The 25,387-nt window shown below is 40.8% G+C and overlaps 1 protein-coding gene across 2 annotated transcripts in view; it reads left to right on the forward strand.

Annotated features, from left to right (window-relative positions):
* RPC14 (RNApolymerase 14 kDa subunit) overlaps positions 1-25,387 on the forward strand; it is a 171,599-nt gene that overhangs the window by 40,879 nt on the left and 105,333 nt on the right. For both annotated transcript variants that reach the window (XM_089439707.1, XM_089439706.1), the window contains one exon: positions 22,445-22,564. In XM_089439707.1, the coding sequence (XP_089295833.1) occupies positions 22,464-22,564 (101 nt within the window). In that variant the 5' untranslated portion in view covers positions 22,445-22,463. The remainder of the gene's footprint in view (positions 1-22,444; positions 22,565-25,387) is intronic.

Below are 25,387 nucleotides of genomic sequence, written 5' to 3' on the forward strand. Positions count from 1 at the left end.
AGTGATTGTGGTATATGAGTTACCCCGACCTTTGTTTTTCCACCCTTCTTCATTTGCCTTTTGCCTTTTCTTGTTTTTTATTTTATTATATTGCTTGAGGCTCTAGGGGATGAGAGTATGCTGTGTATGATATAAACAATGATAACCCCCTTAAGGTGGGGTAGTTCATCGCCCACCACGGGTTGGGACATGCATGGGTTCCATAATGATGCGGGGGGCACTCAAGGGGACCCTAGGAACCAAGGTGATGGCTGTAATGGTAAGGGGTAGAGCTCATGTTTGGCTTTTGCCCATGCGCTAATACAATGTCTATTGAAAATATTAGCGAGACAAGTCCCTCTTTGACTTGTGCCTTAGTCAAAGAGACCAAGAAGCAATTTTCCTTAGAATGCACGAGTTCCTAAAAATTAGGACGAATTTCTAAAAATCAAGGCAAATTCCTTCAAGTTAGGACAAATCATGAAGCAGTTCGACTAATGTGTTGGAGTGGGAGGTTCAGTTGTTGTCTCCTAGTGTGAGTTATCTTCGGAAAAAGACAAGCGAGTGAGTCTCAAGTTCTAAATTTGGGCAGGACGAGTTACATGAGTCAGACTTAGTTAACTCAATCAATCACTAGTTCGATTTCCAAAAATAATAACTTGCTAGATTTAGCCTATTCGAAAAGCTTATAAGGAGGACCAAGGCACAAAATTATTCAATTGTTTTGTGAGCACGAGTTGGTGAGACAAGGCAATAGAGAGCACGAGTTTGTGCAGGAGCTTGTAGTGGGAAGGGTAGATTGATAGAGGAGAATTCTTTGAGGAAAGCTAGAATTTAGGAGTAATTCCTAAATAAGAGGAGCCTATATTGTGCTAGGATTTAGGAGAAATCAACGCAAGGAAATAGGAGTTCAACCAGGCAAGGAAGGGAACCAACAAGATCAACATTCTTGCAAGGTGTTCCAAGCTATAAGGACTAGCAAGGAGAATAAGTTGTTTTCTCTATTGAAACAAGACTGTGTTGTAAGAGATCCATTGCTCTAAATTTATATCAATAAAATTCTCAATCAAGCAGAGGGTTTTCCCAATTGGGTTCCCTAGAAAAAAAAAATTGGGTTTTTGATATTGTGTGACTGTGTTATTTCTGTTCCTATTTCGCTGCAAATTAAGTAGAAATTTTTTTGTCTTGGGTTACAAGTTAGTTTCAGATTTGTTCATTCAAGCATCATAATTTTCGTGGATTTTCTACATGGTATCAGAGCTCTTGCAACAAATTTAAGTTTGTCACAAGTGCATCAAATCATAAGAGGAGATCTGAGGGAGCCGCTGCCTAGGAAGCTCAGCCGAAGGTATGGAGAGGTCTTGTTATTGTGACAGGTTTAGGAGAAGAAAGGCATATGCTGGCTGAGGTCTAGGAGGAAATTCTGGGCAAATTCTGTGCTAGGTTCTTGGGCTAATTTCTTCAAGATCATGCCACATATTTGTGTAGGAGGCCGAGCTCCTGTAGCCTAGCTTGGGTGGGCCGTAAGGCTAAACAAGAGGCTGAAAAGAAGGGTCGAGTAGCCTCATAATTACATCGTAGAAGTGGACTTGATAGAGGAGGGAGTAGCAAAGGTTTTGCATCAGATTGAGGCCGAGTATGGAGGGCTGTAGCAATTGCTGTAGTAGCCCTAACCAGGGCCGAAGATTGCAGACATTCATATAGGCGTAGGTCGAGAATATTGGGACAAAAGTTAATGTCTCAAGGTATGTTAAATCTCCTTCAAGTATGGTGTTGATGCTAGGTTGGTGAGTGTCTAGGATTGGGACAAAGTAGATGGCAACTTAAGAACAGATTGGAGGGCTGCTAGAAGGTGTCTATTTAGCCCTAAGTTCAGTCCTTGTGAAGGACTACAAGACTGATAGGAGAGGTAGAATTATTTGAGCCCTAAATACAACTTCTTGTGAAGGATCACAAGGTCGTTAATGGGAAAATGTTGGAGAGCTCTCTAGGGAAGCAAGATGGCGTACCGACTGTTGAGAGTAGATCACTGTTTAGAGGGAGCATGGAACTTCGTTCCATGGAAAGGGAGTATCATGATAGTGTTGAAAGATAATGGTGTGGAAGAGTTTATCAAGTAGGCGATAACGCCACCTCAAGATCCCCAACAATTGGCCCAACATAATAAGAATGATATCAAGGCAAGGAGGATTATTCTAGAAGGGGTCAGAGATCATATAGTACCTCATATCCATGAGAAGAAGACAACATATGAGATGTTTGATGCCATCTTAAAACTATATCAAAGTACCAGTGATACTAGGAAGCTTGCTCTTAAGGAGAAGCTGAGGAGTATCTGGATGAGCAAGGATGAGCCCATCATCACATATTTGTCAAGGTTCACTTAAGTACGAGATGAATTGGGTGGTGTGGGCATGGTTGTATTTGATCATGACCTTGTGAGTTTTGCCTTACTTGGCCTTCACAAGTCTTAGCAAGGGTTCCAGGATGCTATTAGTGGGAGACAAAACTTTCCAAACTAGGAAAGGTTTTGGACTGACTACATATAGGAAGAGATCAGAAGAGGAACCATAGAAGCGAGATCAATTATGATAGTGGACGAGGAGAACCTTGCCCTGACAGGCAAGGCCAAGGGCAAGAAGGGCCAAGGAGAGGCTGAGTCCAGTTGGAAGGGAAAGAAGGATCTAAGCAATATCAAGTGCTTCCATTGCCATGAGTTTGGACGCTATGCCACTAAGTGTTCTAAGCGGAAGGAGTCCAATAAGGATCATGTAGCTGCATTAGCGGAGGTTGATGCATTTTTTGCCCAGTTTGAGAAAGATTTATCGTTGATTGCTTGCATGGCAAGCTTAGCAGATAGCATTATATGGTATATTAATTCAGGAGAATCCTTCCACATGATTGGGAACAAGAAGAGTTTTAGCCACTTGAAGGAGAAGGACATGCAGTTTCAGATTGAGCTAGGAGATGATGGTCAATATGTAGCTAGAGGAGTTGGTATTGTTAGTTTTCCAAGGGAGTTAGGTAATCCTCTTTATCTCCTAGATGTTCTCTATGTTCTAGGATTGAGGCAAATTTTGTTTTGGTAGCTACCCTTGAGGACAAGGGATATGATACCATCTTCAGCAAAGGTAAGGCGTACCTCCAACACTTAGCTTCTTGATGTAAGAAGCATATAGGTGTGAGGGTGAAGACTCTCTACGAGTTGCAGGTAGAGACAGATGCAACCTTGAACAACAAGGCAAGGAGAGCTCATAGTAGAGAAGTAGTGGTTGAGCGAGAGTAGGATAGAGCTCTCAAGATGGAGCCTCAGCCAATATCTCAGTTTTAGTCTAAGCTAGTTGGCAGTTGGGCTGATTAGTAGGATGTTGAAGAACATAGCCCAGGGCGAGTGGAGGCGGCCACTCAGTCAAAGACTCCCAGTATAGGGAGAGTTCGAGCCAAGTGGGTAGAGGATTTGGTTAAGGGAGATCATAAGAGAGTTAAATCTTCTAGTATCACTTCCAACCAAAAGAAGTAGCCACAAAGGTATACAGGGTACATGGCACTTGTGACTAAAGTGATGCACTCACGAGACATGGTGGGAAAGAACATGTCTTCAGATTAGGTTCTGTAGAGGAATGCAGGAAAGTCTTCTAGTTCTGGGCGGGCAATTGCAGCAACAGAGAATGTGGTAGTGTTGGAGACAGATTCAGGTGGATGAGGTTCTTCCAGAAGCACCTTCCTTATTAAGAGGGAGTGTTGAAAAGCAGCAGTAGGTGTTGCCTTGCCTTTTGTCACTCAATATGATGAAGCAATTCATGGAATCTCGTGTTAGGATCCTTCTAGATAGATTCTCCTCGACAAGATGTTTTTGGTGGTATGTGGCACAACACGCAACTCTTCACGGTTTGAGAGATATTTAAGTTTGAAGTTGGAGACCCCCATTAGTGGGCCAAAACCCCAAAGGGTGGTGACATGGCATACTCTCATTGGTTATTGATCATTAATATTTACTTATGAAAAGCATGACATACATCTTGCTCCCATTAGAAGCATCTTTCATATATTAAATTACTGCAATTCCTCCCTACAAGGCTAACAACCTCCTTACGTTAGGCTTAAGATTAATATTTAGTAATAGAACAACCCTCCAACGTTTATTTTTGGAACCCCAAATGTCTCCTCCAATGGTCAATTAGAAGCCCTCTCCAAGCCTATAAAAAGAGGTCTAATGCACCTCCATAAGATATGCAGTTGCACTAAAACAAATGATCTTGTGAATATATCTTCTGAAATTTATTTGGCCCTTCTGTGCTAGAAAGAACAGATCCGAAGTTTGGGTAGGTTTTGGTTATGCTTTTTTTGGAGCTTCATCTTTGATAAGGAGAGCGAAGGTTCTATTGAATAAGAACATGATAAAGGTATTGCATACCTTCTAAACTACAGACCTCGGACCTGTAGTCATTACCTGAGATTCGTTTGACTACAAGACATTGGCCATGTAAGAGAGCGAAAGGGTCTTGGGTGTTTCGCATGGGCCTATCCTCCTTGTAGTCTGCGGGCTGTCTTTATCTCAGTCCGGTAATATTTACACCTGCGGCTAGGGCATTTGTTACATGGCCAGCAAAGAAGTGTTAAAAGTTGTTAAGGGGATCAAATCGCTCATCAAGGACATATTCAGCTATAAAAGCATTGAAGTTGCAACATTGAGCAGGCATGTTGTTGAATACATCACAAGGCAGCGTCATACTACAGGTCAGTTTGTTTTGTTTTCTAGTATTTCTTTTTGATGTTACAACAGTAAGTCTTGTTGATCTTTGGTCTTCTTTAGGGCACTTGGATATAAGGTACTTTGATTGTTTATTTTTGAAAATTATGGGATTCACTTAAGTATTATTTTCAGAATTTGTTTCAATATGAATTATATCTTGGTTCTAGATTGGGGTAGTTTTCTATCATTTTTCTTTTGGAGTTGGGGATTCGCCTTGGGTAAATTTTTCGTTACAGATTCAGACTTCAGCAGTCATCCTTGCAGTCAACTCCCGATCCTTTGGTACCTCTGCCTTTGAAGTGACTAAGAAACCCAGAGGAGGCTTTGCACAAGAAGAGATTGAGGACTGTAAGCAACAACAGTACATTGACAGAGTTTTGACTTGCATCATCAAAGGCAGTATGAAAGAGCAGCAATCTTGTTGAAGAAAGAACATTGAAGCAGTAAGCTGTTGTGATATATCCAAGTAAATATGCACAAAGCCAATGATTGGTTTCAAGTTTTGTTGAAGCAGTAAGTAGTGATATTTCCAAGTAAATATGCACAAAGCCAATGATTGATTTCAAGTTTTGTTGAAGCAGTAAGATGTTGTAGTACCTCCAAGTGATCTAACATTCATTCACCAAGCGGTATGATTCAGAAATTTTGTAGCAGCAATAAGGGTTTCATTTAACACAGTGAAGATTACTTCCAGTCATGAAGTATTGTTGATTCATCAAAGCAACACTACATTTGACAAAGCATATCAAGATAAAGGCAAGTCTTCAAAATCAACTATTATCAAGGACAGGGTGATACATCAGCAAGGACAGAACATCTTTATCATTTCACAACATTGAAGGAAGAACAAATACATCAGTCTCATCATCAGCATCAAAACATTGTGTACAGGTCATTGTACAAGTTATTGTGTTGTCCAAAGTCTTGTAAATTTTGTAAAGGGTTTGTACTATTGTACAAAAATTGTGGAAGTCTATTGGAATAAGGGTTTGGTTTGTTGTTGGTTTTTTAGTTGGTACAAGGGTTTAAGGTTTGTTGGGACAAGGGGTTATGTCCTAGTGTTGTTTGGTCAATTGAAGAAAAATCATTGCACATCATTGTAAGTGGATCATTGCCCCTGGTACATGAGTCCATAATTTTATATTTAATTCTTGTCAATTTTAGGGGTGGTAGGGTGGTGCTAAGGAGGTGGTTGAAGTCACCTTCAGGTGGGTGCTTGAAAACACTTCAAGGTGGTAAGGCAGTGTTAGGGAAAGTTGGTGCTTGCTCGGGTGTTGGTTATATCAATTCAGCTGATTGCTGATAAAACCTAGGGCGTTGGGGCGTCCTTCCAGTGGGTGCTGGAGAAGAATGCTTTTCTAGAGTTCTAGGGAGTTGTATCTTTCTTTTCAGTTGGGGCTGAAGATTTAAAAAACTTATTAGAAAAGCGTTCGATGGTTTTTGACACGGAGGGGGTTTTCCACCTAAAAATTCTTGTGTTCATTGTGTACTGTTTATTTACTGTTTTGAATACTGTTGAAGAATAACTAATGCTCTGAAAAGATTAATAAAGTGCTAATTGCTAAGAAACACTGATTCACCCCCTGCTCAGTATTTCCAACAAACAGTAGCGAGAAAGGTCCTTCTTTGACTTGTGCCTTAGTCAAAAAGAACAAGAAGCAGTTTTCCTTAGCATGCACAAGTTCCTAAAAGTTAGGAGCTTGTGATGGGAACAACAAATTGATAGAGGAGATTTCCTTGAGGAATGCGCTAGAATTTAGGAGTAATTCCTAAATAATAAGAGCCTCTATTGCACTAGGATTTAGGAGAAATCAATGCAAGGAGCTCCGCCAGGCAAGGAAAGGAACCAATAGGATTAACATTCTTGCAAGGTGTTTCAAGCTAAGGACTAGTAGGGAGAATAAGTTGTTTTCTCTATTGAAACATGACTGTGTTGTAAGAGATCCATTGCTCTAAATTTCTGTCAATAAAATTCTCAATCAAGCAGAGGGTTTTCCCTGTTGGGTTCCTTAGAAAAATAATTGTGTTTTTGATATTGTGTGACTGTGTTATTTCTGTTCCTATTCCGCTGCACATTAAGTAGATAAAATTTTGTGTCTTGGGTTAGAAGTTAGTTTCAGATTTGTTCATTCAAGCAAATCATAATTTTCGTGGATTTTCTACAGTGTCCCGACCATATTTTGCATTTTGTGGTATTATTTCCTTTTGTATGTGGCCATAATATGCTTTTAATCTCTTTTTTAGGTGCATCAACCTTTGAGGCAACATTTCAGGTCCGACCTAGACATGTGGACAAGGGGAGGGGGAGTTCCAGAGCCTTTTGGACCTAGAGGGGGAAGATGATGAAATGGGGCATGTAATGTGCGGAGGGGAGTGCAAAATATGAAACGAGAAAACGGGACCACGCTACCGAAATCGTGGTTTCCCAAGTAGTGCCCATCCTGAAGCTATAAGCCAATAGGGGGGATCCCATGGGACTAAAGTCAAGGATTAACCCCCCATTTAAGGTGAGGGAACAAGATTGCAATCAAAATGCTTGCTCCTTCCAAGTCACCCAATAATCCATACCCAATGTGCCCAAGGAAAAACAAGCATAAGCACCCTATTGCACATTGAAAGACATACCTTTAGGGCTAGATGGCCGAAATTCAAACATACGCTCTCGATATATGGGTGAGGGGACATATGACTGGCTCAGGGAGTAGAGATCAACTGGCACAATATCGGCTACACTTGTGGTTGTCAGGGGCTACTGGTTGTTGGTTGAAAACAAATCTAGGAGAAGAATTCTCCTATGGGGTCATCCACTGGTGGTGGGTAACACTGCTCTTGCATTAACAATTGGGTTATTTGTTGTTGCCCTTGGATTAACACATTTAAGAGGTTACTAGGATCCTGTTCTCCTCGTTTTTCTTTATCTTCCATATCTGAACCGTGAATAATCCTTTTCCTTCCCACTGTAACGTTACTCCTATCTTCTGGAAGGATACAAGACTCATATACTCACAAGTTGGCAGGATGCGCAACTCTAATACCACTATATCACATGAGGTTTTTGGACCCCTTACTCTCTAACTGATTTCGAGGGTGAAAGGTTCCACATTAGTTAGCCTTCTCTCTTTCTCATTTGTTTGGTACAATTTTCTGAGGCACATCTTAATTGATTTTTGGCAACAAGGACTGAAGAATCATATTGAGACAATGTGGTATCCAAGGCGGGATAATTTTGGAAAGAGGATCGATCTATTAGGGCATCTTTGCGGTTGAGTAAGGCTCCCCTGCGACAATTTTGTTGATTTGGGGTAGCATTGGATGTGTTCTAGCCACAAAAATTGGCGTAGAGGCTAAAGCACATGAGATCTTCAATACCCAGAAATTCGAAACAGTTTGGGAGATATTAAAATAATTAATATTTTTAATGGAGTCCCTAAGTTTAGACTTAGGGAAAATAAAATATTAATGTGAATTAATATAAAACTGTGTTAGAAGGGTCCAAAAGTCACGGATCAAGCTAGAGTTAATCTTAGCCGTTGATTAGGGACTTAATCTCGATCGTTGAATTGTCAACGAGAAAAGTATAAGAGGAGGCTTGAGGGTCACTTGGAGGAGACATGAGTTGATCAAGAATTCGATTTTCTGGGGCAGGGCTTGCTGAGGAAATCAAAGGAGTGATCAGAGTTGCAATTGAGGGGCAGTGAATACAGAAGCAGAGAGGCAAAGAGGGTACTAGGAGCATCAGCGCAGAAGTTGGAAGAGAGGGACGCAGAGCCAGCTAGAGGCCACGCAGAGTCTGTCAGGGCCCACGTAGAGGTAGCCAGGAGCTGCGCAGTGTCAGAGAGAGCTAGCGTGGGTGACGCAGAGTCTCTAGAGGTTGACGCAGTGCCTCCAGAGGCTGACACAGGGCGAGTTGGGGTGATGCTGGGCCAGAGAGGCTGATGCAATCCCTAGAGGCAGATGCTGGAAATTTTGTGAGGCAGATTGGAGCTTAGAGTTGTGGGATTGTTCATCCGTGGTGTTAGCCGGAATATCTGTCTCCGACTGAGAGGTACTATTGTCAAGATCATTCTCTGTTGGGTGAGTTGGTTTGGCACCCAGATTGTATTCTGAAACTGCTTAATAATAAAACCCTCAGATAGCTGTACCCGTTTTCACACATTGGGTTTTTCCGGGGACATTGTTCCAAAAACAACGGTGTTACTTGTGTGCTTGTTTTTTCTTTGGTTGATGATCTGTAATGTGTTGAGCATGTACTTGTATTTATTTTTCAGTGTTTAAATGGTAAATAACTTGTTAATTAAACATAACAAGTAGGCAGAAATAAATCAGAAAGTACATGAAGGATTTCTAACTGTTAGACTTAGAAATTCCAACAAGTGTTTTAGGGCATCTTTTTGGTTGAGGAAGGCTCCCCTACAATAGTTTGTTAGGGCATCCTCGTGACTGAGTAAGGCTCCCCTATAGTAGTTTGTTAGGGCATTCCCTACGATTGGTTAAGGATCCTTTGCAACAATCACATGAGGGCTCAGTCACACCCCAATCATAGATTTGGTGCAGTAGATTAGTCGAGACAGGACATACTATCCAAAACAACAAAAGGCGAGGGAAAACCTCAGCAACAAGTGAAGTGGGAGAGGTTTGGGAGACTGCGGCCTATACTCCAAGGGTCTTTTGGATAACCTTTCGTTTGGGCAACCAAACGAACTTGGGAAGTAGGACTGTAAGGATAGCAAGACGACCAACCTATTTAGGGCATCATTAGCGTAGTAAGATGACGACCTTTAGGTGCCACTGTGGGCATTTTGAATTCTTGGTCATGCCATTTGGACTAACTAATGTGCTAGCCACCTCCTAATCTTGTATGAACCTCGTCTTCAACAAACCGTTGAGGAAATTCCTCTTGATATTCTTCGACAACCTCCTCATATACAACCGAACATGGAAGGAAAACTCCTCATTTTGTATTTAGAGCATATTATTAGTGCGCAAGGAGTATAGGTGCATAAAGAGAAGATTCGTTTGGGCATTGGGTAATCCCGTGCTCCTCGTGTGTTTCGCGAAATGTGCTTAACCACTTCTCAAGAATCCGTTAACTCTAGCGATGCGTTCATCTACTAACACCTGCAGGTTTTGGTGTAACAACAATCGTGATTTCAACAATTGGTATCAGAGCCAAAGTTTTAGAGTTCGAAACAACCTTGGCTCGCATTTGGGGGGAGATTGTTGGGCATTGGATAATCCAGTTCTCCCCGTGTGTTTTGCTGCATGTGCTTAACAACGTCTTGAGAATCTGTTAACTCTGGTGATGTGTTCATTTATTAACACCTGCGGGTTTTGTTGTAATGGCAATCATGATTCCAACAAATGCAAGCAATGTTTGATTGGTCTACACCAAGGAACCTGACAAAGTTACGAGGATTCTTTGTAATTTGCAGCTATTACAAGTGATTTGTCAAAGGATTCTCTCAGTTAGGTGCACCATTGACAGATTTGGCAAAGAAAGGGGATTTTAGATGGACATAAGAGTTAGACAAAGCATTTAACAAGCTTAAGGAGGTGATGAAACCATGCTTGGTATTGGCACTTCCTGACTTCATCTAACCTTTTGTATTGGAGTGTGATGTGCCAGGAGAAGGGATAGGAGAAGGGCCACTCGATTGCATTCGAAAGTTGGAAACTCTAGGATTTTGGGAGACTCTACTCCATATACGACAAAGAGATGCTAGCCATTATGCACGCTTTGGCGAAATTCAGATAATACTTGGTAGGGAGCAGGTTTGTGGTCAAAACATGTCACAACAACTTACGTCACTTCTTGAAGCAAGAGGACCTAAATGAAAGACAACAAAAGTGGGCAGAGGACCTAAATGAAAGACAACAAAAGTGGGTAAGTAAGATCCAAGCCTATGATTTTGACATCGAGTACGTAAGGGGAAAAAATAATGTTGTGGTTGATGCACTTTCTAGGAAACCAACAACATGCTAACTCATGGAGATCACAGAAGATTGGAAAGCTCAACTATTGGTGGAATACTCCAAAAGCAAGTTTTCTTGTGCACTGACTACCGAGCTCATCCAAGATGATAGGTACAAAATAATCGATGACATTATTTTTTTTTCAACAAAAAAAAACCTCCTTGTTATTCTTAGAGTGAATCAAAGGTAGATTACATGTTGAAGTTTCTAAGTTTACTTAGTTTAGAAACCCTTCATGCACTTTTTCTGATTTATTCTTACCTACTTGTTATTTTTCTTTAACAAGTTATTTACAAAGTAAATACTGAAAATAAACACCAGTGCATGCTCAACATATTACAGATCAGCAACTAAAAGAAACAAGAACAAACACACCACATGACACCATTATTTTTGGACCAATGTCCCCGGAAAAACCCAATGCGGGAAAACCGGTGCATCTATCTGAGGATTTTCTCATTAAGCAATATCATAGTACAATCTAGGTGCCGAAATTGTTCTACCCAATAGAGAATTTCCTTAGCAGCTATACCTCATAGTTTGAGAGAAATCTCCTGGCTGAAACCCCGGAAAATCCTTCTGGCAGCTCCTCAGCACAAAACTGCTCTGCAACCCCAGCGTCTGCCCAATTTGGACTACGTCAGCCCCTCTCTGTCTCACGCTGGCCCTGCGTCAGCCCCAGGAGGCCCTGTGTCAGCTTTCTGGGCCTCTGCGTCAGACACGCTGGCCTCTCTGGTGCTCTGCGTAGCACTTGGCTGCTTCTACATGGCCCTACATGAGCCCTTGCTGGCTCTGCGTCACTCTCCTTGGTTGTTGCGCTGCTCTCCCGGCAAAATCTCTGCCTTCTCTGTTTCTCTGTACCTATGTTGCGGGGGAGCGCCCCCCACCCCCTTCGATCCTGCTCCCAATCCGCGCTCCAAGCGGGAGCGACTAGGGAGTGGGTCGGGAGTGCGCTACCTAAAAAAAATTTCGCTCCCTGCCTTTTCGGGAGCGATTTGCCTTTTTTGCATTTTTTTTTTTGTAGTAATGTTTGAAATGCAATTATTTTTGAAAGAAACAAATAATTTTTGAGTGGGGTAGCTTAATGATCAAGTCTAGGCCCTAGCATTGATATGCTATTCATGGTAATGTTAAATTCTTAAAGTAAAAGTGACATTCTCCTTAATATTCATTTTCATCCTTTTACTTAAATTTTTAACATTACCATGAAATGACTCAGGATGTTTGAGAGTGGTTCCGGCCTCATTGGATTTCATATGGAGAAAGTAGAATTTTAGATTTCATTCAAAATCCAGCAGACTTATCAATTTTTCAGGATTTCAGGATTGGGGAATTGCAATGTTTCCATTGAATTTTGTCATGTATTAGGGTATGGAACTCGTATTTAATCAAGAGCACCAATCCCTCTATGTACCTTGATGTTAGTGACATTGGTTGTTGAACTCCTCTATCACGACCCTCCTAAAAATGTACGCATCACTCAAACAAAATCTTGACTTGACATGCTATGCTTGTTCTATCTTATGTTAATGCTTAGAGGGTGATATTAATGACAAAGATCCCTATACAGATACAAAGGTAATGACAAAGATACCTCTGGATATTAATGCTTAGAGGGTGATATTAATGACAAAGATCCTGATTTTCCAACAAGACTAAAAAATTAGACATTTCTCGTGGTGGCAAGAGGCCCAAGCATAAGAAATAGATAATAGATTTACTTCTCTTTTCTAGTTTCTAGTAGCTTTTATAACTATTGTCTCTTTCATATTTATTATGATATTTTTTTAAGCAATATATGACAATTTAAGTTTGAAGTTGGCAATTATAACTCATTAGTAATAATTATGAATATGATGCTTCATGAACGTTGAAAGTTGTTTCATTTCATTTCATTTTATAACATTTCATTTCATGTTAGATATTATTTGTTGTAATGGTTACACTTAGCTTACAAGTACAACTTTGGTGATCAATGATGATAAATGTTATATATTGAATTTTGAAAGCTTGAAACTTTAATATTGATGAATCATGAGACTCAATATGTTGTATGTTACTATGTTACTAACTTGTGGATGTGGTTGATGAAGATTATAACTTCTAGATGATTGTTGTTGTATGGTTCAATCTATGTTTTTTTATGTTTTTTATATCTAATTCATTATTCTACATGTTTTTGTTGACATATATGTATCAAAATATAAATATATATATATTATATAAAAAACGCTCCGGGATTCGCTCCCAAACCGGGAGCTTATGAAAATGTCGCTCCCGCTCCCGTTTTCGCTCTCGCTCCCCGCTTTCACTCCCGCTCCCAAGTAACATTGCTCTGTACTCAATGCCCCTCAGCTGCTCTCCCGATCATTGATTCTATCTCTCTTAGCAAACCCCGCTCTAGAGAATAGAATGATTGATCACTCTGGTGTATTCTCCAAGTGACCCTCAAGCCTCCTCTTATACTTTTCCTGTTGACATATCAACGACCGAGATTAAGTCCTTAATCAACGACTAAGATTAAATCTGGCTTGATCCATGTCTTTTGAACCATTCTAACACAGATTCATATTACTCCATTAAAAATATTAATTATTTTAATATCTCTTAATCTGTTTAGAATTTGCTGAAACCCTTTCTAGGTATTGGAGATCTCATGTGCCCCAACCTCTCCACCAAATTTCGTGGCTAGAGCACATCCGATACTACCCCAAATCAACACTCCCTCTTACCGAGGACTATGCTCTAGCAATACTGCACATTGAGTATTACTCTGATCATCCGGCATCGGTATGTGTGCTGATGCTAGGCCTTCCTGCCCAACATTCTCTGCACTGCTGCATCCTGTACTGCTGCCCATGGTTCTACCACTGCCACTACTGTATCTGTACGACAACTCCCTCTGCATCCGTGCTGCTGGTCCTTTCTTCCAGCACTGCATCCGCACTGCACCTCCTCTCATCATGCTGCATCGTGCTGCCCACTGCTGCACTGCAACTCAGTTACTGAGAAGTAAGTAATTGATCTCCCAAATGACCTCCCTGTTGGGCTATAAACACCCACTGATGCTGAAGCTTCCTCTGCCACTAACAAGTGCTCCCTCTCTTTGACCTCTGTGCTGCAGCAACAAATCCCTGCATTTCACGCCGTTGCACACCTCGCTGTGCCTTCCTGCACTAGTGCAACACTCCCGTGCCTCTCGCACTGCTGTAGCCTGCTAGCTTTGCGCTATCTTGGGACTCCTGCACTGTAGCTCTCTCTGCCGTTCCATCTGCATCCGTCTCTACCCACCTAACCAGTCCTGCTACTCCTCGTCGAGGCTCCCATAGCAAGGTCTAATCCAAGAGGCTGGGTACCTTGAGGATCCTGCCCCTCATCGCCTGTAGTTTGCCTGACTACAGCTCGATGTCTCCCACTTCCGCTCAAGTGGCGTGTGTGCACTCATGGCACAATCATTGTCTGTCAAAACTTCCTTCTCTGCCCTTGCTGGCGTTGCCTTGGTCTCAGAAGACTCTCCCTTACTCTTCTTCCTTGGGCACTGGGTCGCATAATGACCCATCTCTCCACAATGGAGGCACTTGATCTTGGAGAGATCTTTCTTCTTCCGCTTCTCCTGCTTTCCCTCAGATGCTAGGGCCACATCCCCCTTCTCTTGCTTGACCTTGATCCCTTTGCTGCTGCTACCTGTCTTCGATTGCCGTTTGATCTCTTCCTGGCGAAGAGTTGTCGACATCTCGTCCCAAGGTGGGAGAGTCCCTCTGCCCAAGATACTCTATACAAACACTTCCCAATCTTCTGAGACAACATTCAGGGCTGTCCTCACCATAAGCTCCTGATCCGGTGTCGCTCCTATAGCTGTCAACTGGTCTTGGATCTCATTCAGTCCTCCGAGGAAGGTGTCAATCGTTTGACCCTTCTTCATCTGATACGACCTCATCTGGTTCTCAAGTGGCATTCTTCTCTGCACAAAAGTATGCTGGTACAGGTTCTTGAGAGCCTCCCACATCTCAATTGCCATTTCCTTCTTGGCTATATGTGGTACCACATGATCCTTGACCTCGTTAAGGATAATGCACTTGGCCCTCGCCATCGCCTCTTCGTACTTGTCGTTATCATTGGGGTCGACTGGGATAGCTATAACCTTCAAGGCGAAGTTTTTGACACGATTCCTGTGTAGCACTGATAAGATTCTGGCCTTCCAGACTGCGAAGTTCGATGCTCCGTCCAATGTGTCCTGCTCTCTTTTCCCGTGTAGTGCCATGACGCTCCTCTACTTCCCTCCTGGAAGTTCTCTGTTTGACTCCTCCGAGTCTCTACTTCCCGTCTAGAAGTTCTCTTCTGGACTCCCTCTAAGTCCTGATTTCCCTCCTGGAAATCCTTCTGCCGCTTGTCAAGATGCCCCCTACTCTGATCGTCTTGTGCAATTGCACTGCTGATCTTGGTTCCTCGGTTAGAAACCCTCGGTAACAACTCCTCTGGGCCTGCTCTGTCAGGTACTATTCTGACTATAGTACCTCACCAACTCCACTCTGCAATATTTCTGCAGCCTTCTAGACTCCAGCAACTGCCTCTTTATGAACTGCGTTAGCCCCTCTCTGCCTCACGCTAGCTGTGTGTCACCCCAGATGGGTTTGCGTCATCCCTGGGATGCCCTGCGTTAGCCCTCTGGCCCTCTGCGTCAGCAACGCTGGCCTCTCTAAGGCTCTGCGCAGCGCCCGACTTCTTCTGTGTGGCTTTGGCTGGCTCTGTGTCACACTTCTTAGCTTTTGCACTGTTAGAAACAACTTCTGTCACCTCGGGACAACTGTTTTCTGCTGCTATTGCTCCGCTCGGCTGATGTCTTTTAGTCCTCCCGTGATCTGCAATCACGCTCTGATACCATGTTGAAGTTTCTAAGTTTACTTAGTTTAGAAACCCTTCCTGCACTTTTTCTGATTTATTCCTACCTACTTGTTATTTTTCTTTAACAAGTTATTTACAAAGTAAACACTGAAAATAAACACCGGTGCATGCTCAACATATTACAGATAAGCAACTAAAAGATACAAGAACAAACACAGCACATGACACCATTATTTTTGGACCAATGTCCCTGAAAAACCCAATGCGGGAAAACGGTGCAATTATCTGGGGGTTTTCTTATTAAGCAATATCAGAGTACAATCTGGGTGCTGAAACTGGCCTACCCAACAGAGAATTTCCTTAGCAGCTATACCTCACAGTTTGAGAAAAATCTCTTGGCTGAAACCTCGGAAAATCCTTCTGGCAGCTCCTCATTACAAAACTGCTCTGCAACCCCAGCGTCTGCCCAATCTGGACTGCGTCAGCGCCTCTCTGTCTCACATTAGCCCTGCGTTAGCTTTCTTGGGCCTCTGCGTCAGACACGCTAGCCTCTCTGGTGCTCTGCATAGCACTTGGCTACCTCTGCGTGGCCCTGTGTGAGCTTTTGCTGGCTCTGCGTCACTCTCCTTGGCTGCTGAGTTGCTCTCTCGGCACAATCTCTGCCTTCTCTGTTTCTTTGTACTCAATGCCCCTTAGCTGCTCTCCTGATCACTGATTCTATCTCTCTTAGCAAACCCACTCTAGAAAATAGAATCACTAATCACTCTGGTGTATTCTCCAAGTGACCCTCAAGCCTCCTCTTATACTTTTCCTGTCGACATATCAATGTCCGAGATTAAGTCCCTAATCAACGACTAAGATTAGATCTGGCTTGATCCATGACTTTTGGATCATTCTAACACGGATTCATATTAATACACATTAATATTTTATTTTCCCTAAGTTTAGACTTAGGGACTCCATTAGAAATATTAATTTTTTTAATATCTCATGATTTGTTTAGAATCTGCCCAAACCCTTTCTGGGTATTGGAGATCTCATGTGCCCCAGCCTCTCCAGCGAATTTTGTGGCTAGAGTAGATCCGATGCTACCCCAAATCAACATTACATATATAATGCTTTTAGATTAAAAAAGAACCTCATATTTGCTATCTAATCAACATCAACATATTGACCTCAACAAGTCTATAAAAAAATAACTTTACTTCCCACATAATAAAACATATAGTCATCCACATAGACTATAGCTAAATATTATCTAAAACAATAAATTTGTCTATGATAGCTAATCGCTAAAAAAGCTGAAATGTTTCCCTTACCATAGTTGTTGAATCCAATACTTCTCCAAAGTAAAGTTGACCTTCATTTAAACCCACAACTTTTTTTGACAATATATCAACTTTACCATTCAATTCTCTGAACACATGATTGAATGAAAGGTCTTGGAAAAGTTCTCTAACTTCTTGTGTCCCGCTTTTCCAATGTTCTAAATTGATGACCTGAAAATTTGACAGTGCCGACATCTAGTTGATGATAAATCTTGAGTCCTTGCAAACTTGTAGCCTTTGAAGTCCCTTACTAGCAGCAAAGGCTAATAACATCCATAAAGCCAATAATTCAACCTTTGAATTTATTCCATAGCCACATCCCATTTATAAATAAAAGCATTGCATATCAGAACATCTGAGAAAAGCTCCTCCTTTGCAAAGATTTTCTTTGGCTTCCCCATCAAAGAAACCCAAAGGAATATTCACAAAAATGCTGGAGCAACTAAAATTATGGTTCTCTTTTGAGTTGTTTTCTTATAATAATCCAAGTAGAATCCAATAATCTTGCAACAAACAAAATCTATTGATTGCTACTTATCCTGAATCAATATACCATATGCTGTTGCCTACTGAGCTTGCCATGCAAGCTATCAATGAGAAATCTTTCTCGAACTGAGAAGAAAACCCATCTACCTCTGCTGTCGCAGCCGCATGATCCTTACTAGACCCCTTCTTCTTGTTAGGACACTTGGTGGCATAGTGACTAAACTCATGGCAATGGAAGCACTTGACCTTGCTCAAATCCTTATGCTTCTTCTTGCCCGTCTGATTGGTCTCGACCTATGTTGCAGGAAACGTGGGGCAGAAGGGCGTTTCCGTATGGAAACGGGTACGAAACGCTGAAACGCGTTTGGTACGGCCCTGAAACGCGTTTCAGGCCGTACTACCACGTTTCACGAAACTGAAACGTGGCCAGTACGGCCTGAAATGCGTTTCAGGGCCGTACGACCCACGTTTCAGCATTTACTTGTGTTTTATTTTTTTATTTTATTTTTTATTTGTTTTCTAATCTATTCTTACGTTAGCCTAGTGACTTCTAGTTGCTTCCAGATGCCTGTCTAAAGTTATAAAAGTGAACTTTTGCCCTAGTGTTGATATGCAGTTCATGGTAATGTTAAATTCTTAAAGTAAAAGTGATATTCTCCTTTATTTTTCATTTTCATCCTTTTACTTAAATTTTTAACATTACCATGAAATGACTCAGGATGTTTGAGAGTGGTTTCGCGCTCATTGGATTTCATATGGAGAAAGTAGAATTTTAGATCTCACTCAAAATCCAGCAGACTTATCTGTTTTTTAGGATTTCAGGATTGGGGGGATTGCAATGTTTCCATTGGATTTTATCATGTACTAGGGTATGGAACTTGTATTTAATCAAGAGAACCAAGCCCTCTATGCAGGGGAGACTCCCAATAATCAAGAGAATGTAGGGTACTAGGGTATGAAACTTGTATTTAATCAAGAGCATTAAGGTCGTTCGACTATGTAGGAGGAGACTCCCAATCAAGCACGAGACAAGAAATTAGAAATTTCTCGTGGCTGATTTTGGATATTTCTATTTTCATTATGTGATTATTCATGACTAAATGTGATGCAAATTTAGATACTTATAGTTTATGCATTGACAATTGACAGTGTTATCATAATGTAATAAATTAGAATGTATCATATATGCTTTATGATTGCACATATTTCTTAAATGTCCTAATATATATATATATATATATATATATATATATATATATTCACGTTTCCCCGTTTCCAAAATTTAGGGAGGTTGTGTTTCGTATTGCTTCCCGTTTCGGAAACTCGTACCCATTTCCCCGTTTCGTGCAACCTTGGTCTCGACCTTGCCTTTGCCCTTCTTGCCCATGGATCTACTACCTTTTCTTGCTAGGGCAAAGCTCTTGTCGTCCTCTGTTGGAGATTCTCTACCAGCTCTCTTCTTGAACACAATGACTACATAACCTTTCCCAACTAGGAATATTCTCTTTGCACTTATTGCATCCTGGGAACTATACCAAGACTTTTGGAGTCACAAAAGCATAAGACTCACAGGGTCTTTTTTTGCTACTATCTCGTCCACACCACCTAGCTCGTCTCGAATCTGAGTGAACTTTGAAATATATGTGATGATGGGATCTCCTTTGCTTATCCGGATACTTCTTAACTTCTTTTTGAGAGAAAGCTTTGTGGAATCATTGAAACCTTGATACAAATCTAAGATGGCTATAAACATCTCATATCTTGTCTTCTTCACATGGAGATGAGGGATAATATGGTCTTTGATCCCCTCAAGAATGATCCTCCTCGTTTTGGTGTCATTTTTGTTATGTTGGGCCACCTGTTAGGCATCTGTAGGTGGCACTATTTGCTGCTTCACAAACTCTAACACCTCATTATCTTCACATATATTTGCTCCTTCCGTGCACAGAAATTTGAGGCTCCCTCTAAATAGTGTTGATTTGGGGTAGCATTGGATGTGCTCTAGCCGCGAAAATTGGTGGAGAGGCTAAAACACATGAGATCTCCAATACCCAGAAATGGTTTGGGTAGATTCTAAACAATTTGAGGGATATTAAAATAATTAATATTTTTAATGGAGTCCCTAAGTCTAAACTTAGGGAAAATAAAATATTAATGTGAATTAATATAAAATTGTGTTAGAAGGGTCCAAAAGTCATGGATCAAGCCAGATCTAATCTTAGCCATTGATTAGGGAGTTAATTTCGGTTGTTGAATTGTCAACGAGAAAAGTATAAGAGGAGGCTTGAGGGTCACTTGGAGAACACACCAAGTTGATCAAGATTTCGACTTTCTGGAGCTGTGTTTGCTGAAGAAGTCGAGAGAGTGATCAGAGTTGCAACTAAGGGGTAGTGAATACACAAGCAGAGGGGCAGAGATAGCACCAGGAGGATCAGCACAGTAGCCGAGAGTGAGGGACGCAAGGATCAGCACAATAGCCGAGAGTGAGGGACGCAAAACTAGCGAGGGGTTCACGCAGAGGCAACTTGGGCTCACGCAGAGGTAGCCAGGGACGCAGAGGTAGCCAGGAGCTGCGCAGTGCCTCAAAGGACCAGCGTGGGTGACACAGAGGGCCAGACGGTTGACGCAGTGCCTCCAGAGGCTGACACAGGCCAAGCCAAAGTGACATTAGGCAAACGTTGGGCCAAAAAGGGTTGATGCTGTCCCTAGAGGCTGATGTTGGGGTTTCGTGGGGCAGATTGGAGCTGTGAAGCTGCCGGAGTGATTATCCGGGGTTTCAGCCGGAACATCTGTCTTCGACTGAGAGGGACTACTGCCGAGATTATTCTTTGTTGGGTGAGTCAGTTTTGGCACCTAGATTGTATTTAGAAACTGCATAATGATAAAACCCTCAGATAGTTGCACTGGTTTTCCCGCATTGGGTTCTTCTGGGGACATTGGTCCAAAAACAACGGTGTCACTTGTGTGCTTGTTTTGTTTCCTTCAGTTGATGATCTGTAATGTGTTGAGCATGTACTTGGATTTATTTCTAGTATTTACATGGTAAAGAACTTGTTAATTAACAGAACAAGTAGGTGGGAATAAATCAGTAAAGTACATGAAGGGTTTCTAACAGTTAGACTTAGAAATTCCAACAAATAGTGATCTTCCCTTAGTCCTTGGAACACCATACTTCTATCCAAAGAACTGCTCTTCAAAACTGTGATCTGTACTATTCACTAATTGATCAACTTGGTGCTGGTTTTTATATTGATCCCTGCTCTGTTACCATGTTAATTTTCCATGAAACTCTGCAACTACTTAGTGAATTATTGAAAACTAGGCAACTGAAAACTGAAACCAAATTCACTTTCACCAAGATACAGAGTTTCTTAGCAACGTATAAGCAACAAAATAAAAACACAGAGATAAAAATAGATCACACAATTTTTTCACGATTATTTACCCAAGATACCCAAATGGGAGAACCTGCTTTCTTTGTTGTAGTATTTTATTGATTGAGCTTGAGCAATTGAATCTCCTACAAGGCAGTCTGTCTCTCTGAGAACACATTTTTCACTTGCTAAACTAGCTTGGACTCACCTTGCGAACTCTTGATCGTTGCTCCTAATCCTTTGTGCACTTCCTGGCCCTATTACCTTGCGCACTAGGCCTATCTCCTTGTGCACAAAATGTCCTATTATGTAACGCACTAGGCTCCTATTTTTGTGCGCACTTGGACTCCTATTTTGTAGCTCAAATATGCTCCTAAAACTTGTGCGCTTTTGCTCCTCAAGGATACACACACCACAACAAATTGGATTGTCTAAAAAATTTGTGCGCACAACAATGAATAATCCTCGTGCTTTTGTCCTTCCTTTATAGATTCGATCCATGCTAAATTAGGCTAGTACAAATTTAGAACTCGAGTGGTTGATTGACAAGTTAATTGAGAGTGAACTCTCTCTCTCCAATCAACACTGGAGTCGCAACTCGTCCTTCAATCAATGATTGAAGTTCCAACTCGTTCTATCTGAACTCGTAATTGCTACCCAACTAGTTAAACTGAAGAAGGCTCCACGTAATTGAGCCTCCAACACTATGCATGAATTGAAGTCTATCTCATGATTTGGAACCATGGTAGGAGAAGGACAAACACGTGGTCTTTCTGGCTAAGGCACAAGCTAGAAGACCTTCACTTGCTACAATTTTCAACAAAATAGATGTAGGATTTAAAATATAAATCATTCCCTAAAAGAACACACACTTTGAAAAGAGGAAATGAAGATATGGTGTTAGAGTGGTAATACTTAATAACATTTATGTTAGGAGTCACTAATATTTATGTCATTTTATATTCATGACTTAAGAGCAATGTAATGATAAATGTTGAGATTAGGTGGTTTAACCATCTAACCACTCATTAACATTTATGTTAGGAGTCATTGATATTTTTACGTTATGTTAATGACTTGAGAGCTGTGTAATGATAATTATAGAGGTTAGAGGGTTAAACCATGTGACCAAGTAGGGGTGCTATAAATATGATGTATGATGAATTAGAAGTGTGATGTATTGCTGCAACGATTGTAATAGAGGCCATTTTTTAGTAAATGTATGCATCCTATTTTCCTAAAGAGGGAAATGGAAATTGGTTTGAACTGAATTTTGTTTTGGATTACTAAGGAAGATGCAAATGACTTCAAGAGAACAGAAAATTCTGACAAACAAACTATAATTGCCCCTCTTTTTGGACTTGCACCACACAATGTCAACATTTATTTCCAAGATAGTCATATAAACAAGTTCAAACATTTTTTGCTAGAAAGAATCTCAAATTCCTGTATTGCGTTTCCAAAGTGGTCTTAGTGTGGATGTACAACGTGTGCCCTGTTTAAACTTTAGGCTGAAGGTATGGAATATGATCTCTTAGAAAAGGATGCATTGTTGGCATTCAGATCAATACAAATGCCATTCTCAGCAAGTTTTTGTTTTTCTAAGTCAAACATTTGAATATCTCAATTCTATTTGTTTTTGGCAGGAAAATAAACCTTGCCTTTGTAAAAGAAAAATATGACATTTTCATTCAATTTGTTTTCTGCAGGAAAATAAGTGGTGTTGCAATGGAATTGGGCTCTGTTGAAAATCCAAGTTCTTCAACTTTTGCATTCAATGACGAGGACCATACTCTTGGAAATTCTCTTCGTTATGTTCTGAATCATGAGTTAGTATTTGATTGCATTTTCATTTTTGTTTTTAATTAAACAGTGCATCCCATTTTTGACCTGAGATAGAGAGAGACATACAAGTACATTGAGTGTTGGCTTGATGATGATATGTTTAGATAATTTGTTTGTTGGGTACATGTTTTGAAAATTCTAGCTTGATTTAGTTGCGAGTTGAATAACATTAATTGTTAACAGTTTGGTCATTGAAATGAAGTGGAGGTGGGGAAAAGGAAATGCTAGGTAACCTTCAGACCCAGATGTAACACATGAAGGAATCTTATTGTTTCTCTTTTTGCTAATAAAAGAAAATCATACCAGGAGTTTACGAAAATTACAAATCAATATAATCAGTGAAAAGGTTCCTGCTATGAAATTCAAGACAGTTTTTCCTGAGTTTTTAGACAAAGAAACAGTATCACAAGAAGATAAAATGTCTTTTTGTTCGAAAAAACAATCTCCCCACCCTCAACACTTCAGCGAAGAATGAGGCTTCTAATACCATACCTCCTCTTGTGGATCTCTCCCATTTCTTTGCCAGAATTTCTGATGGAAGACGGATTGGTTGCCAGCTGCTGGTAACCCCCAAGGGTCCATTGCAGTTTGATCTCGAGACTTCCATGGACTTAGCACAAGAGCATATACCAATCAAGCTAAACCTTGGGGCTTAAAAAGATAAAACTCTTATCTTAATTGAACAGGGTTGTTTCATCAATTTTGGCAACCCAATTTAGATCTTCATGTTTATGCTCCTCTTCTGTTCCAGTTGAGCAAGACTCCTGAATTCGATTCTTCATATTTGGTTCCGAAAGATTCTTTTAATTAAGTGCCAATGCTATTAGTAAGTTTGTTTTTCCAGAATCTCAGTATCAAGGTACTGAGTTGGAACTCAATGTTTCTTTAATGAAAGAGAAGCTGAATAATGTTGAAAAGTGATTCTCATTTATATCAACCCAAGCAGCAGCCAGAAGGAGCCCTGCTCTCAAGGGCAAAATTTAAAAATGACAGGGAAATTCAAGTCTCTAGGGCTCATGACCATCATCATCAGATAGTCTTCGTCATGCCGATTCCAATGGTTATTGGTATGTCACGAGACTCCTCACGGTTTGATAAATATGTTAAATTAAAGTTGGTGCCCCCATTTTGTGGCCAAAGGCCCCAAAAGGGGTGATGATGTGGCAGCATATTATTGACTAAAGCGATGGCACATATCATGTGGATAGAAAGGACCTTCATTAAAAGCTTAAATATTTATGAAGGGGTTAAATTTAATTGTTGAGGTCATAATTTTTTTATTAATTCAAAATTCAAATTATATGGTCCAAAATGGAGGGAATATTTTGCTCCAATTGAAATTGAAATTTCAAATTACATTTCCCTCCTAGCTCATGTCGGCTCCTAGAAGCTTCTTTCTCCTCTATAAAAGAAAGAACATTCTCCTCCAAATTATGTTTGATTCAATGCTGATTTGAAGCAACTCGGATTATCTCTCTGATCTTGCATCTGTGGCCTTGAGGAGTCTTGAATATCTACATGCAGGTCGATTTCTGAAGGTTTTTGGGGTTTCTTTTGTGGCTTCTGGGATTTGGTTATTCGCTGGCTCTCTGACACATTTCTAAAGCCTATCTCTGCTTCTTTCCTGGAACGGATCTGCTTGATCGAGGGTTTATGATGCTGGACTTCATCTGAAACTAATGCATATTCCTTCTAGCTTTAAAATTGTAATCCAAGGTAAACGTTATTTGAAGTCTTGAAGCTGTTCTGAAGGTGGCGTTGGCCCCATTCAAATTAGACCAAGCCCTATACAGACATACTTCTGTGGAAGCCAAGATCTGTGATTGATGCATGAAGAATTAAGGCAGAGATCCGAGCTGTTGAAGGTCCTTATGTTGGAAATTTAGTGCCCTAACCAGATATTTTTTCAGCCCTCGTTTGGAAGAAGACTTACAGTACAGACCCGTGGCTTGATTTAGTCTGAGACAAGGGTAGCTGAAGTGATTCAATGTCCTGAAGCATTGGGTTTTATGATCTCTGTACCGGTGTATCCTTCGCGACCCTCTCAAAAATCTGAAGTAGCCTAATCTAGCATTACGAAATCTGAAGATCAACGTCACTCTGTCCTGAGATCTACTGTCCACTTTTGAAGCTTTATATTGGTTGAGGGTTTATAAAAGGTTCTGTTACCTTTCTTTTGTCAAGGGTTTAGCCCTCTTAAAACATGAAATCGTGACATAAACTGAACTGGGTCTAACCTCAGAAAATTTCGTCTTGTTCTGGCATCAGGACTGAGGGTATACACTTCCAGTAATTAATCCAAATTTGCTGTGGCATAGTTGCATCATTTGTGGTATGCTTAGGGTTTGATCCTACAAAGAACATATGTTGTGGTTCGAATCGTTGTTCCAGGAGTCCGTGCATCTGTAGTTTAAGGGTTTGAATGTTTTGGTTTATGGAAGGGCACTTAAATCAGACCCACTATGGTAGCCGCATCAGTTGTATACGGGTTTCAGATTTCGAGTTGCTTAGTTAAGGTCATACTTGCATCCTTGTCCTCTTTACTGCATCATTTGAAGTCTTCAGAATCGTCTAGGGTTTGCAGAATTTGTGATATCATAACCTTGATATTGAAATAAAGGAACAATGCTAACAAAAGTTGAAGGAAGTGACTCGTGTTGCACAATTTTTCTTTGGTGCATTGGCATTATCATTATTTGAAGACAACAACAAACTAGTTTCCATACAACATTGAATACAGTGGCAGAGATACATCTTTAAGGCAAGGTCAACAACAAAAGAAACTGAGGTATGTTTTCAGTTTTATG

This window comes from Pinus tabuliformis, chromosome 9, assembly GCF_031772625.1.
Source record: "Pinus tabuliformis cultivar Carrire ecotype Pingquan chromosome 9, CPIR1, whole genome shotgun sequence".
In the NCBI taxonomy this organism is placed as follows: domain Eukaryota; kingdom Viridiplantae; phylum Streptophyta; class Pinopsida; order Pinales; family Pinaceae; genus Pinus; species Pinus tabuliformis.